At 39.8% G+C, this 16,327-nt stretch overlaps 1 protein-coding gene across 2 annotated transcripts; it reads right to left on the bottom strand.

Annotated features, from left to right (window-relative positions):
- Positions 1-1,186: 1,186 nt before the first annotated feature.
- cldn19 (claudin 19) lies at positions 1,187-15,327 on the bottom strand. Of its 2 annotated transcripts, none has more exons than XM_061728017.1 (5): positions 14,521-15,327; positions 9,187-9,351; positions 8,750-8,834; positions 5,793-5,939; positions 1,187-2,602 (listed from the first exon to the last, which is right to left on the bottom strand). In XM_061728017.1, exons 1-5 carry the CDS (start codon positions 14,741-14,743, stop codon positions 2,566-2,568), a joined length of 657 nt encoding a protein of 218 aa, XP_061584001.1. In that variant the 5' UTR covers positions 14,744-15,327; the 3' UTR covers positions 1,187-2,565. The 2 variants fall into 2 exon arrangements, with proteins under 2 accessions (XP_061584001.1, XP_061584000.1); XM_061728016.1 differs by having other exon boundaries at positions 1,187-2,071; positions 14,521-15,325.
- Positions 15,328-16,327: the final 1,000 nt, after the last annotated feature.

The raw sequence follows: 16,327 nt of genomic DNA on the forward strand, positions 1-16,327 counted from the left end.
TTTGGGTTGCCGACCCCTGCACTAGCGTATTGCTTGTGACTATGAGGCATCAGCACAATAAAGCCTGGCCCGACATTGACAATCCAACCAGATTTGATCCGTTTTTCCACTAACACGCTGCTGTTATTGTCCAGCTAAACACTCCCTCTTTCTCAATGTAGACACTAAACATCACACACAACTGCTGTGAGGGTCAGTATCAACAAAAAGCGGATCATTTGGCCTTTGTTTATTGGCAAGGCCAACTTCTAATGTTATATTGTGGAGGGATGGAAGGTGGCCGTGTCACATTCCTAATTTCCTTGAGTAACACCATCATCAACTATACTCAGAGTTTTCATCTTTACTCAGTTCACTATCCCAAATAAATGCTGAGCAGAAGCATTATCTCAAAATGTATTAACTGAAATAACTTTTTCTCACTTTGAGCCCACCTGGACAAAGAGCAGTCTCTAATGGGTATTAAGTGTAATACACAGGGCATAGTTCTACATATTTTAGGGTGTAACATTTTTTCTAAAACCCTTATCAAATAATGTTCAAGCCCAAAGTAAAGTAAAGTAAAGTAAAGCCCAGCAACGGAAAATGAATGTAATCTACTATAAATACATATATTGTGTTACATGAAATGTAAACTGTGGTGTCCAAAGCTGACCTGTAACCATTCGAATTGCCATTCTTATGTGTAAGACAAGCAATTATATATGACACAAGAACATTTACTCCCTGCAAATGTTGTTGCTGCTGCTGTTGCATCGCTGTAAAGACCTTAAAGCAGAGAGATAATCCCAGGGACTCTGAAATGTTGAGATAATGCTCATCTTTAGTTTGCAGAAACAGAAGTTCAGTGCCGCTCACTTTTAATTATCCACCAGCATTACCATACTTTAATGTGTGTCAATTCAAACTCCATAAAATAAAAACTAAATAAAAAAAGGAATTAAAGCCTGGTTGTAAGTTGTAACACCAAGGGAATAAGTTCAACTAGTGATTCAGCCCCTGAGAATTTTACCACAGTCCAGTGGAGCAGAAGTGGAATTCCACATCTGCAATTATTGAACAACAGGGTGCAAAAAAAAAAGAGAGAGGGAGAAGGACTGAGATGGAGAGACGTAAGACGTGGAGAAAGTGGAGCAAGGGTGAGAACTTAGAAAACAACTGACAAACCACAGAGTCATAGCCAAACTGAATTTTATGTCACTGTTTACTTCATTCTAAATGAAACAGACAAGGGTATACGGTGAATAAGATAATACACATCATGGAGGAGGTAAATATTAGACAAAGAATGGCATGGTAAATAAATGCAGGCATCAGAAAGGCATTTCAGCACACTAGTATTCCTTAGTTTAGAAGACTGCACACTAACGGTACATCGTATTGGCACTTAAACGTCATGAATGTAACTGGTATATCCTCAGTCCAGGCTACGCGGAAACAGACTCACTGTTTCCTAAAAACATTGGCACATTGACAATCTGTGTGTGTATATGTGTTTTATCGTAAGTGGTACCCTAGAGTAGCGTCACATTCATTTTCAGAAATCCAACCATAGAAAATACAGGAACTGCTGGCAGGGAGCTGTGAACACATATCCCCCAGACGGGGATGACGTCAAACATACTTACATGTGCACAGACATGTTATAAGGCACTGTAGTAAGACAGTATATTTGTAGTAAATAAAAAAAGAAATAGATGGTATATACACCCAGGCATTTTAAAATGTTATAGAAAACATACCCTGAATAACTGTCTCTCCCAAAGTCAACAATACAGACAAGGATGTCGTCTCTCTTAACCCCCACATCAAACATGAAATTCAGAAAACCTCCCCAAACATTTTCTTGGAACATCCAAAAAAAAAAAAAAAAGAAATCTCAAATTTATGTTGCTGCAACTGCTTGAAAGGACCTTTCAAGCATTTAGGAAATTAATTCTTGTCTGTTTTGAATTCCTCAGTGAGAGGGTTTTGCCTGTTGACAGAATCTAAACCATGGCAAGGCCAGAAGATTCTCCCAAACTACAAGTACTGCTCCCTTTTCTCTGGTGGGGTACTTTTAACATTTGGTCTGCAATTCAAAAGGGAAAAAAAGACATGTTTCAGTCACAGCAAACAAAATAAACCAAAACATACATTTACAACACCCAGAGGTCATAGGATATAAGTGAAATAAGTGATATAAGTCAAACTGTAAATCAGCACAAGAAACCCATATGTGTCAATTTCACTGTTAACTTGCAGCCAATGAGAGAAGAACAGGAGGTACGGGAGGTAAAATCGTAGGCTAACGCCTCTTTTTTTGTAAGAAAAAAGTCTGATCAATCTCTTAAGTTTCCATATTTACAGAAAAGGCTCAGACCGTTGGGGAAATGAAGACAGTACATCTCGGTTTCCATTGAAATTGATAAGGTTCACACGTAGTAATGAGAGAAACTGAATCGTCGACTACATGGTCCAAATTTGGGGTCAAAGAGGTAAAAACAGGGGGAAAAAAAGAAGGGGCGGGGAGGGGGTTCAGTGGTTGGACAGTTGCACAGTCCTCGATAAAAAGGCGGGGGCTGATCAGTCAGGGAAACTAGTTTCACTCAACAAGTCTGCCCTAAATTAGAGGAGAGAAGAAGACAATCAGAGAGAACAGGGTGAGAAGAGCAGAGGGGAAGAAGGCGACACATAAAGGCCAGATCTAAGACTCCCAGGGTTACGAAGCCGGTGGAGGTTGGAGATGTTATCACAAAGGGATGGAAGTCAGTGAGAAGTGTGGGAGGCGGCGCTACATGTCAGCTGGCTGAGTCTACGCGTTAAAGATGACAAGCTCTAGAAACCTGTCCTGATCAACTGACCAACAGAGGAAAACATACAAAAAAAACACTTTATAAATGGAAAAATTGATCCTTTCCTGCTTTGTACAAAGATTAAATGTTGAGAGTGACACTATATTGAATAGCATGCTGAAATTAAATGTTTGGTCGATTTCTGGAGATCAACCAAACAGCTGTTTTCATCTGCTAACGATTTTTTTTTATGGAGGTCATGGACTGGTGCAAGAATGCCATCACGCTTGTCAGCTAAATTTCAGCTACAAAGTTAAAAACATTAGGTTTTTTTTATAAAAAATGTGAAGCTATTACTTCAAATATACCATTTTATGTTGTTTTTTTTATGTACTTTTACACAAAGCTCTTTTTGTTGAACAAGTCCCTATTCAAAACCCAGATTTTATAAACGGAAAAATTGATCCTTTCCTGCTAACAATTTTTTTTTATGGAGGTCATGGACTGCTGCAAGAATGCCATCGCACTTGTCAGCTAAATTTCAGCTAGAAAGTTAAAAATATTAGGTTTTTTTATAAAAAATGTGACGCTATTACTTCAAATATACCGTTTTATGTTGTTTTTTTATGTACTTTTACACAAAGCTCTTTTTGTTGAACAAGTCCCTATTCAAAACCCAGATTTTATAAATGGAAAAATTGATCCTTTCCTGCTTTGTACAAAGATTAGCTGTTGAGAGTGACACTATATTGAATAGCATGCTGAAATTGAATGTTTGGTCGATTTCTGGAGATCAACCAAACAGCTGTTTTCATCTGCTAACCATTTTTTTTTTATGGAGGTCATGGACTGGTGCAAGAATGCCATTGCGCTTGTCAGCTAAATTTCAGCTAGAAAGTTAATAACATTAGGTTTTTTTATAAAAAATGTGAAGCTATTACTTCAAATATACCGTTTTATGTTGTTTTTTTATGTACTTTTACACAAAGCTCTTTTTGTTGAACAAGTCCCTATTCAAAAACCCAGATTTGACCGATAGACCCATGTAGCTTCACAACCTCCTTCATTTCAATGGTTCAAGGAATTTTCCTATAGGCCTCCAAGTTCCTCCAGGCTGCGAATAAAAGAGCACTCCACCAACAAGTGTCGTCCGAGAAGAGAGACTGAAGGAATGAGAAATGGGGCGGTCGGGCTCTAGTCTGAGAAAAGTTAATGGGTTTATTGTCTTTCACAATGATGGGCCAGGTCTTTAAGAAACTCAAATGAATGCAAAGAGAGAGGGAGAGAGAGAGAGAGAGCATCAAGTTGAAACTCAAGAGCCAATTTGGCTCTGCAGTGGAGCTTTACTGCTCCGACGTGCTGGTCATTCCACATTTTTGCCTGAGTGAAGTAGGCAGAAGTTTTCGTTTCCTATTAGTACAAAAATGCAATCAACCAAGCAGAAATCTACCACGGTGAAGTTATAGATGCTTTTTCTATTGTTATTATTATTATTAATATTATTATTTACAGCTGTATTAAATATTCACACAAGCTTATGGTCCCGTGTAAGAAAATCCTGTGCAAGAAAACTTTACAGTGCATCTTATTTCCCCGTTAAGACTATTGCTGCTTTTGTCAAACGTTTGCAACACACCTAAAATCTTAGACATCTGTTTGGTTACACATGCGACCGAGTGCAGGCAGCGTCTCCGTCGGGACTGGTGATGTTAGTAAATGGAGTGTGATTGTATGTGTCAGTGAGAAGCTTCCCTCTCTTTCTAAGTGTAACAGCAAAGTGATGATCATCAACACACACGCTCATTAAATGCCAAGCAGATGCTCTCGTGTAACGATTCACCTCCACTGCTGCAGCTCAGATTGTGTTTCCATATGCAGCTCTCGTCGTCAAGTGATTTTGCTCAGGTGAAGTGAAAAAATGTCTCCTTATAGAAAGGAGGATATTACTCAACTATTACAAAGTGGTTTGTCTGAGGCTGTGTTGTTTGTTTAAAGCTTCATCACAGTCATCCCTGTGAGGAGAACACTGAAGCTGAATTCTGCTAACTAAAGTTTAAATAATGTAACTGGTGAGTAGGGCTGTGCGATTAATCGATTTTAAATCTAAATCGGATTTATTCATCAAGACGATGTTAAAAAAAGGAAAATCGGAAAATTGATTTTCCTTTTTTGCAGCTGGCTGCATTACAGACAGAGCTCGTCTAGTCATCTTTGTTTGGTCAAGAAAATTATAAATGTTGTCACTTTACTAAACTCAAGGAGGATTTACAGTATCTTTCATTTGCACTTCATTCCCAATAGGGAAATTTGTTTGCTATTTTTCTTTCAAAATAAAGATAAAATATTTGAAACAATTTATTCCATTGTCTCTAGTAGTTTTACCAAAAAAATTGAAATCGAAATCGAAAATCGGGTTTTCAGAGAAAAAAATCAGGATTTTATTTTTGTCCAAAATCGCCCAGCCCTACTGGTGAGGTAAAAAAAAAAAAAAGAACTGAGGACATATTTATTCCCAGTTTTAGAGTAGTAGTTTAGACCTTTACTTTTACACAACTAAACTGCATCGGTGGAGTGTAAATGCACAAAGCAATGTGGAGACAAAACAACTCCAACCAGGAAGCATAGGACATGCTGGAAGTTTCACAGCGCTGGTGTCTTTAGCTCCATAACCACAATATCTACTGTTGTGTTTTGGTTCTTGTTCCTTTTATTAAATAGTGAGTGACCATTAGGCCGGTGAGAAATTTCCATCCACAACCTACATGACTGACATCAAACACTTTAGGTCTGCAACTCTCTGAGTCACAAAAATCAATGCTTCTCATAAATAATGGGATTGTGTGCATTACTGTAAAGTATACGGTCTGCTTGTGAGTGCTATATGACTGCATGACAGTCTTTTTGTTTTGTTTTAGCTGCGTCGTTTGAGGGAAAACGAAGGGGCGGTGTCCAGCGTGTCCTCTGCTCTCTGTTTGGATGACTGCTGGAGGGGTGGGGGGGGTTGGGGTTTACACGTACTCCCTGGCTGTGGAGGGCTGGGACTGGCGGTAATACTGCTGTCCTCGCATGTCATCTTTGGAGCAGGAGCAGCACAGCAAGGCGCCGCCCAGGACCGTCAGACTGGCCGCCGCCCATCCCACGAACAAGGCGGAGCCAAACTCATACCTGAGCAGGAGATAAAACAGTCACAAAAACAGTTTTTTCCCGACTGCAGCTGTCCTCATCAACAAGGCCCCGGTCCCCGGTCCCCCCTCTCCCCCGTTTACCACAGACTGCCCCCCATCCCACTCTACGTTACATTAACGTTAAGATTCCAATCCTGACCTTATGCGTTACATTAACGCACATCCTAAATAACTTTTGTACAGACTCATATCCGGCACTTTACAAACCTCATATTGTACATTTCTGTTTATACATTTTACCTCTTATATATTTGCTTTTATATTTATATTGTATTGCACCAATCACCACAACAAATTCCTTGTGTGGCAATAAACTTTTCTGATTCTGATTCTGATAAGTTAGAAAAGTTTGAAATGGGTTTACAGTCTGACGTTTTGAGGCCATTTAAAGGTTTCATTTTGCATGCATATTCATCACTGGCAGTTCTTTTACACGTTTAATGCTGTTCAATGTGGAGCTGTAAAGACATACGGTGCGTCCGAAATACCATACTAAACAGTATATACTCAAAAAGTATACTTAAGTTCGGCACACTTTTGAGTAAATATCAGTAGTATGCATTAATTGGGACGTACTACTCAGAGCCACACGGCACTTCCTGCCGTTGGGAGGGGGAGTTGTTACCATGGTAACAACTCCTGTAACAGCAGCAGTAGCAGCACCGCTCCGCTCTTTCCTGTTTATTCTGGCCCAAACAAGATGACGTTATATAATATTATTATATACCAATATTATAATATTAATATTATATAATAATATTATTATACTTAATATCATACTTATGACATATACATATCTGCACAGCACTTAGCAACCAAACACCGCTGCATTGCATTGTGGGAAGTTTCTGCTTAGCTAGTGTCCATCAATCCACACTAATACATTTCTCCAGAATGAGTATGGATAGAGCATACTATTGAGTACGTACTAATGTTTCGGACGCACTAAAATATCTCACATAGTGTTTTTGCATACTCATTAGGGTTGAAGTATGGGATTTCGGACGCAGCTTTACACATCAGCGAAACTCCACGTAGTCTCTCATCAAACAAGCATCCACGTTATTCTCAGCTCGTCGTCTTACTTGTCTGAGGCGTGTAGTTTTACACGGATGGTGCACAGCTAGATCATTTGCACAGTTATACATACGGCCTGTTTGTGAACAACTGTGAAAGACCTTTTTATTTAGTGCAACAATCAATACTTGATAATGATTTATTACATTTTAAGCTGGGCCAAAGCTTGTGCTTTGAACTTATAGCCACTGAGGTTTAAAAAAAATTGTGTTTTTTTGAATGACTGACAACTGTTATTATTAATAAAATTCACGTTATTTGGATTTAATGCTTAGTTGACGTTTGCTTATTTCAATTTGAAGTAAATGTGAGAAGTAACTCCTAACACATAGATGTATGAAACATACAGCTGAGGGGAAAAAAGTATTAGAACAACAGTATTACTTGATTATAAATTACCACATATCCATTTATTTGATTAAAAGAAACCGGGGGACTTCATCTGCTGGAGGGTTTTAAATTTTGATAAAACAGTTAGATGTAAGGTGCCCAAGAATTGTGCACAGATTCTGACTTTGAGCTGATTGTGACTAGCAGCATGCTTCATAAAATAAAATAGATAAGAGAATCTTAACAATACGGTGATTCAACAACAGAGCGTCTTCTGTCAGAGGCTTCTTCAGATCTGCTGCAACTGGTCGGACGTTTGTTTGTTACATTTTCAGCTGAGAAGATTCTAAGGATTCATCTTCAGTGCCAACAACGGCAGAGCTTTAATCTCGCACGTCTGTCTCACATTATCAGATCTGCGTCTGTTGATATTGCTTGCTTTAGAAATGCCGAGCAGTTCTGTTGCCGGCGGGTGGCACCATGTGGCATGTTGATATGTGCCTGGCTCCAGCTTCATATGCTTGGCTGAAAGAATGGACTTTTTCAATTAAAATGCTGTCAAATAGTGTACAATGGTACCGGGTTAAAGCTGTGAAATTGGGTTGAAGCTACAAAAAGGGATGACAGGCATCTTACTTTTGTGTAGTTTTTCTATTTTGCCTCTTTTTGCATTAATTGTATATACAGGACTGTCTCAGAAAATTAGAATATTGTGATTTTCTGTAATGCAATTACAAAAACAAAAATGTCATGCATTCTGGATTCATTACAAATCAACTGAAATATTGCAAGACTTTTATTATTTTAATATTGCTGATCATGGCTTACAGCTTAAGAAAACTCAAATATCCTATCTCAAAAAATTTGAATATTCTGGGAATCTTAATCTTAAAATGTTATATTTATATTTCAGTTGATTTGTAATGAATCCAGAATGTATGACATTTTTGTTTTTTTAATTGCATTACAGAAAATAAAGGACTTTATCACAATATTTATATATATATATATATATATATATATATGCAGTATATATATATATATAGTTATATATATATATAGTTATAACTATATAGTTATATATAGTTTTGTTTTCTGAGCCTGCTAATTATTGCTTATAATAATTAAAGTTATACTACTGTTTTAGTGTTATTAATATAAAAAAGAGTGCTAGGTATAGAATAAAATATACATTTGTTCTTATTAACATTAGAATGATCCAACTACCTTATATTAAAGAAAACTGTTCTTTAAAATGTAACAGGCACAGTGACCTACTGGAGTAGAGGACGCAGCTTTGTTACGGTGCAGTAATTGAGTTAATGCCTTGCTAGAGGGCAACTATTAAACTGTAGCGAGTGTGGCACCAGAAGGACGGCATACCTGGCGTTGGGAGGTGTATTTGGGTTGAAGAACTGATAGGAAACTTGTGTGGCATACCAGGACACAGACACCAGTGTGCAGAGACCTACGGAAGCAAAAAAAAACATTTAAAAACACTTTCATTAAGCCGACTTTTATTCTTTTTAGCTATAACGCTACACAAATGAGTTGGTGCGGAGTCCTCGTTTAGATCATCATCTTCTCTGAGATGATGGTTTATTTCTGCGGTTGGAGGTTAAAACGACCACTTCCTGTTTACAGGAAGGACTCTAATTTCCCGGCAGGATTATATTTGAGGCTAGAAGAATGCCAGACCACTCCTGCTAAATGCACTGATAATGGGAGATAGTACATGTACATTTTTATGCAATCTGTACAAATATGAAAAAAAAAGACAAAGGAAAAAGACAACAATTCCTGCTGAGCAGAAACCCAACCTGCGAGCAGGAAGAGAGTCCCTCCCGTCACGGCGATGCGGGTCTTGGTGGATGGGTTGTTATCGCCCACCTTGGTGCACTTCATGCCCACGACACTGACAATGATGCCAATAAAGCCCAGCAGTACTGACACCACCATGAGAGCGCGGCATGTCTGGATGTGGACTAGATAAAGATGAAAGGAGGAGGCAGAGGTCCCGGGGGAAGATCAGGGGACGGTGAATGATATGAGGAGATATGAAAAAAAGGAAAAGAGAGGGAGGAAGGTGGTGAGAAGATGAGACAAAATTGTTTTCAAACCATCACTTAAAAACATAATTACAAAGGAATGATGATACAGTTGTGATACATTTGAGGTGGGAGACCACATACATTCAAGGGAACTCATTAGAAGGAGTCAGACCCTCGCCCAGTTTCCAGAAACCGGGTCATTCCACTTTATAGGCCAATATTTGGGACTTAAAATGAACCTCCTACTCTTCACTTCATTTTGCTGTGGTTTTTCTTACTCAAAAATCTAATGCATTGACCACAAAGGCCTCAACTCACACATAACTTCGTAGGAGGAACATATTTACTCATAATCGCACACAAACACACACATATGTGCAAGTAGACAATGTCGGTATACATGCGATAACTGTAGGCGGAACAGACACAGATGAAACTCTCTGGTTCAGTGACTGTAGGAGGTCCTGGTTTACATGTTTCACACAGTGGAATTAGTGTGGCTTTGTTACAAAGCAAGATTGTTTTCAAGGGGCCGTCTCCACAGCAATCGAGCATTACAGGGTTCTACTGCTGCCGTTCACAGCGTCAGGGCAGTACGAGGGGCATAATGTCCGGACAAAGTGCCGAGTGGATTCAGTTACCATGGCCGGATGAAATCCAATTATATCAGACAAAGCTGACAAATATTCAGATAAATTAAAGAAAGCAAGGCAGTGTTTGTCATAGTCGATAGCTTATTATCAGATTACTTAAATACAAAGATATTTATCTGAACAAAAAACTAATTAAAAAGAAGGAAAGCTTACTTACAGCAAACTCAAAGCTTCAGAAAAAGATAACGTCTACTTCACTTTCATTGCTCTGCACAGGCTTTAAAACAAGCAAAGCCAATGAAGACAGTTTCCTCGTGCCAGAATGAACTTTCCAAATTGAACTAAACTGAATGAAATGGAATTGAACTGCTTGGTGATTAACACTTTTGCCTCACAGCAAGAAAGTTGCTGGTTTGAATCCCTGCAGGGCTCTCTCTGTGTGGCGTTTGCATGTTTCTCCTCGTGCTTCTGTGGATTTTCTCTGGATAAACGAGCATTTCCAAAAATGTATGGGAGGGGATTTCTGCCCAGGAGTGGTTTTTGGTCTGTATGTGGCCCTGTAAGTGATGGACTGGTGATCCCCTACCCCTCATTTCACCAGGGATAGACTCCCGCAGATCCCCTAAATAAGAGTAAGCAGTGTAGATAATTCATAATGGAATTAAACACAACTGAAATAACGCGTGGTTAAAAAGTAGTGGACTGGGCACCACAGTCCCCTCACAGATAAAACACTGCTGGTTTGATCTATCCTGTTACGGTCCAAAAACATCTACAGGACTGTCTCAGAAAATTAGAATATTGTGATAAAGTCCTTTATTTTCTGTAATGCAAAAATGTCATACATTCTGGATTCATTACAAATCAACTGAAATATTGCAAGCCTTTTATTATTTTAATATTGCTGATCATGGTTTACAGCTTAAGAAAACTCAAATATCCTATCTCAAAAAATTAGAATATTCTGGGAATCTTAATCTTAAACTATATTATGGTTTACCATAATCAGCAATATTAAAATAATAAAAGGGTTGCAATATTTCAGTTGATTTATAATGAATCCAGAATGTATGACATTTTTGTTTTTTTAATTGCATTACAGAAAATAAAGAACTTTATCACAATATCTAATTTTCTGAGACAGTCCTGTATGTTACAGTGTTTTTTGATTCCAGATTGTGTAGGAATGTGACCGTGCATGGTTGTGTGGCTCTGTGGGGCCCTGTGCTGAACCGGTGACCTGTCCCCGGGTGAACCCCGACCCCTCACCTGAACAGAGCGGGAGTGGACACCCGTATCAAAAAGACTTGTTGAGTAACTTTACGGGCAAATAGACAAAGTCACCATTTGTCACTGTGACAGAAATACACCATCAGCCACGGTTCAGCTCTTCAGAAGTAGATCTGAAGGGATTTATGATGGCAGGAAGAGAATGAACCAGCTTTGAAGTTTGATTTAAGGCTCCTTTTGATGGAGTATCTGAATGGTCTTCTGGAGTGAGATGTTAGAGTTTTGTTTTTATCCTGTCTGAGTATCCACCTTTTAGTTCTTTAGAGTTCACGTGGGGGGTCTCAACTAAATGACACCGCTTTGTTTGCTTTCAGCCTGTGATGAACCATTAGGGCAGTGGAGCCCTTTGAGTTTGAAGAAAGAGCAGAGGGAGGAAGGAAAGTAAGGAGGGAGGTGGCAGTAGGCTGGCTCACCCGCCAGGCCCTTTCTTTCTCTCTGGTGCCAGGACTGGCACTGCCAGCCACAAGCCTTCAGTGCTGTGTGTTTGTATGTTATGTGAAGCCACTGTAAGATCCCATTGTGAGGTCACTTGTGACTGCTCTGAATGTAATTTCCCATTCACTGAATTACTAATACTGCACTGCATTTAACCCCGCTGGCTCTTTTCCCACCCCATTTAAACTCAAACTCCAATCAAATATTGTATTTAATTTAACCAAGTTTAAATTTCAGTTAACAAATTCACATTAACGTAGCTTCCCTGTGTGCAGGGTGGTAAGATAATGATCTTTAAGGGTTAAGAAGAACCTGTCAAAGAAATGCAACAAACAGATATTTCTTTGATGAAAGAACTTCATCAGGTGCTGGTAGGTGTCTCTTTAAGGACCAACAAACGTCACACAACCCCTATTTTTCTTTTGACTGGCACATTTCAGTGTATATGTCTGTCATTTAGTTATTATTGAACCAAGAAATAAAATCATGGGTTATATGTATTAAAATGTATTACATTGACCTACAATGAATAGACCAAACAAGTTCTATATGTCGCCTAGTCTTTTCTGTTTTACCCCTAAATGATATGGAACTCCATATTATCCAAAACATACAAAGAATTCATCTGACTGTCCATAACAACAGCAAACATAACTCAGTCCCACATGCACTTTCGGCCATGTAGGAACAATGAATTTGCGACTGCAAAAATACTTTGTAATAAATTCAAAAGGCCCACAGTCTGCATAAAAGCCATATATAACTTAAAAGAGAGTCTCAACTAGTTGGTTTCGGCCATTAGAGTATATAAAAAGTATTTAGTGTAATAGAGTCTTTCCTTGCCACTGTTTGGCTTAAGGTTTTTCTCCCGCTTGGGGTGTTTTTACCTGCAATGTTTATGTAATAATTGCTCAGGGGTCATGTTCTGGGTCTCTGGAAAGCACCTAGAGACAACTTGTATTATAATAGATGCTATATAAATAACAATTGACTGAATTAACACCTGCCATTTCATTTGATACATGACAAATTGATCACTGCTTTGCACATAGTGATTAGATTTGGTCTGAGCAGCTGATCCAAACTATAGAAAATGATATACAAACATTATCATTCAAGACAATCTTATATGTCAATGAAATTGTGTAGAATTACCATTTTATGAGGAAAAAAAACACAACCTGTGCCCCTTACAATGACGTGTCGTTGAAAGGTCAAAGTGTCTTTAACCCAGTGCTTAAAAGTGTGTGTATAGAAAGAGCTGTCCTTTCAGCACCACCATCCACGCCCTTGAGAAAAACATTCCACTTTCTCACCTCCACATTATCCTGACTGTCATCTTTTCCTTAGACAAAAACCTTCAGTAAACCAGCAGCACTTTTCACTTTGTTTGCCTGGCCGCACACACAAGTGCGCACACAGTCTGCCGCACAATTCCAGCTACCATCACGTGCTTCTCCTACTGCCAATTCATCCAGGAGAGATGATCCTCTTCAGAACTGTCAGTGGTGGATTTAATCAAGATTTAATGAAGAGTCCAGACACAAAAACAAAATCCAGAAGAACACCTGAATGAGCGTGCTGAGGAATGCTTGGTCACCACTCAGAACGGTGTTTAGAGAAGATGGTCAAATGGGTGTTTTGGGTCTTTGTCCCTAATCTCAATGTGTTCACTGGGTGTGTAAATGAACAAATAGAACAATGTGTGCGTGTGGGGAAGACAGAGCGCATTCTGGGAATATCTCTGGTCTTTAGCTCAACACTGCCCTTTTCTTCTCGTAACAGTCCCTATTCATGCACAAGGACAATACACTGTTCTTATTGCTGCAATGAACCAAAGGAGACTGAAGATCAGAGTGGAGACCTTGCCGTACAACTTGCCACCGAATATATGTTGAAATGATGACTCACAAAGACATCAAAAAGAGCACCATTTGTTATTCTAAGGAGAGAGTCCCACAATAACAAACCTAACCTCAAAGAAAATAAATTGTTTTTGGTGAAAATGCCTTCAGACTGGGCCCCCCCCTCCCATGAACACTCCCACCTCCACAGCTTTTCATTAGAATCACTAATAGGATGATTGAAGCAGACAGTAGATGGATGGATTCATATAATCTGCGTGCCATTAATTATGAGTCGCTAGGTTCTGCTTACAAATTGGGGATGACAGGACGCTCATTTTCAGAGTTAATTCATGTCCGAACATTACATTCCTCACCCTCTGCCACTTCTCACACATTACGTGAATAGAACTTAATTTCAAATTAGATTTACGGCTTGGGAACTTGTGCACACCTCAGACAGCATTTATCACATGAGGAGTGTGGGTACATGAACAGAGGAAACTATAATACCTGCTGTGACTGATACCACAACACCATAGACACTCAACCTGGAAAATATACTAGCAGAGCCAAAGGTCGACTGTTACCTTATCAACACATCAAAAATGAAAGACAGGGAAACATTTGTAAAGACAAAATGCAAGTGAAAGTACTGAAGAAGCCTCTTCTTGACTCAACTTCAATCTGTAAAATCAATGTGCAAAAGGATCACGAAGAGTGAAGAATAATAAAGTCGCAAAAAAGGAACTGGACCAAGTTTCTTGGCCAATGACAGGATATAGTGAGTATATAAAATAGAGGAATTTAACAAAATGTATTAAACAGAATAAAGAAAATGTCTTTAAGAGGTCAAGGACATGGAAATAATTGTGAGTGGAGGAAGTAAAAACCAGTACAGGAGCCTCTATAACCAAGTCAAATTCAAACTTTATACTCACTGTCAAGCGAGAGCATGGAGTCAAAGATCTTGCACTGCACCTGTCCCGTACTCTGCGAGGCGCAGCTCATCCACAGCCCCTCATACAGGCCTACGGCTGTAATAATAGCATCTCCAGCGTAGGATGACTGCTTCCATTGCGGCAGCGCAGTGGTGGAGATGATGCCAATCCAGCCGCCCAACGCCAGAAAATACCCTAACAACTGGAGACCTGAGTTGGCCATATCACTGTAGCTCTGGACCTCTGTCTAGCTGCTCTGGCTCTTTTTCACTCTGCTTTCCTTGCAATCGCTTCTAAACAGGGAAATCTGGCGTGTTGCCCGTCTTTTTGATGAGTCTTTGTGGGCACACCTGTTGCTCGCTTTACTTTTCTCTTCACTATCTGGTCCCTCTGAGCATCTCCTTCAGTCTCTTTGCTAGAAACTCACATTTGTAGAGTTCTCTTTCACCCTGTCTCTTTCTTTTCCTTCTCCACGTCCTGGCTTGTTTTTTTGCCCTTCAGCTGGGACAGTGAGTTGTCGTCTCCTCCTCAAGGCAGTTCTGTCCGAATCCTCGGTCCCTCTGAGGATCAGTCAAAGTGTAGGAAATAATTTCTGGTGGTTAGTGATAGAACGCATCAAGCATCGTTGCTGGGCTGTTTCACTCTCTGCATGGCTTCCTCCACTTCCTTCTCTTTGTCTCTACTGCACTTTCTCCCCCACTACAATCTTTCCATCTGTTCTGGGCTCAAGTGGCTCAGTGAGGGGGAGCAGAAAAAAAAGCAAAAAGGAATAACGGAACATGTGAACACAACAGGCTGACCACGAAGGGATGGGGATAAGGATTGGCTGGCGATTGGACTCTGCTGTGTTGTAGGAACGCCTACTGGGAGGGGAGAGGGATGGGCAGATGTGGGAGAGTCTGGGGTTTTTTCAAATAAAGAGAGAAAGCAAAAAGCAAAAGATGCTGCGCTGGGTGCTGGGGGGAAAGGCACCACAGGTAAAAACACAATCAAGCATTTCTTGCAAGATTGTTCCAGCCTTTCAATCAAACGTGTTCTCCAAAACTCCATTCTACAGCTTTATCGGATGTAGGATGTATTCATCCTTTCAGTGTTTGCCACCCCCAGCAGGGGATGCAGGGGAGGTGGTGGTAAAGTGCAACAGATGTACGTAAATCAGCGTCCAAACAATGCCTTGGCTGAAAAGGACATGTCACATCCACACTGGCTCTCAGGAAATTATGGGCAGCCAAACTAAGACACCCCTCATCACCACGGCAACCCCAACAAATGGAGACAGAGACACAGAGCGTGAGCAAAAGTTCACCAGACTGTACACACTCACGAGATGTACACGAAGGCACACTCCAGCCTTTTGTGGTGGTGGAGAGTGCAGAAACCTGTTTTCCCAGAGCTGCTCGCCCGATCAGCTCTCCTTCAGCTCAGCTCATTAAATTAGCTTCAATACACTCCAGACTAACTCAATAGTTTGATTCCACCAATTAGACACTTGCTCTCGGAGACGCAGCCGTTTACTCACATCTGTAAGAGACATGTCTCACCCCCACCCTGCGCTCACTCACTCAGACGCGCAGCTCGTCTACATGATAAACATGTTCTTACCTATAGTGCCAAGAAAAAGTATGTGAACCCTTTGGAATTTGTCGTTTTTTTTCTCTTTCTTTGGCATATAAGATATGATCCAATTCTGATTCCAAGTCACAATAACATAGAAACATAATATACTTAAGCTGATAAAGCGCACAATTATAACTTATTGGGTTTTCATTGAGCACAACCATTAAAGACAGAGTGCGGGTGGCAAAAA

Source organism: Cololabis saira, chromosome 8 (assembly GCF_033807715.1).
Source record: "Cololabis saira isolate AMF1-May2022 chromosome 8, fColSai1.1, whole genome shotgun sequence".
Classification (NCBI taxonomy): Eukaryota; Metazoa; Chordata; class Actinopteri; order Beloniformes; family Belonidae; genus Cololabis; species Cololabis saira.

Bases quoted from the DNA above. Each gene is read 5' to 3' on its own strand.
- cldn19 (XM_061728016.1), bottom strand. From the start codon at position 14,743: ATGGCCAACTCAGGTCTCCAGTTGTTAGGGTATTTTCTGGCGTTGGGC. The intron at 5,940-8,749 runs GTATGCCGTCCT...TCTCCTGCTCAG, and splicing joins AATACACCTCCCAACGCCAG to GTATGAGTTTGGCTCCGCCT. The intron at 2,072-5,792 runs GTACGTGTAAAC...TTTGAATTGCAG, and splicing joins CAGCCCTCCACAGCCAGGGA to ACCAAATGTTAAAAGTACCC.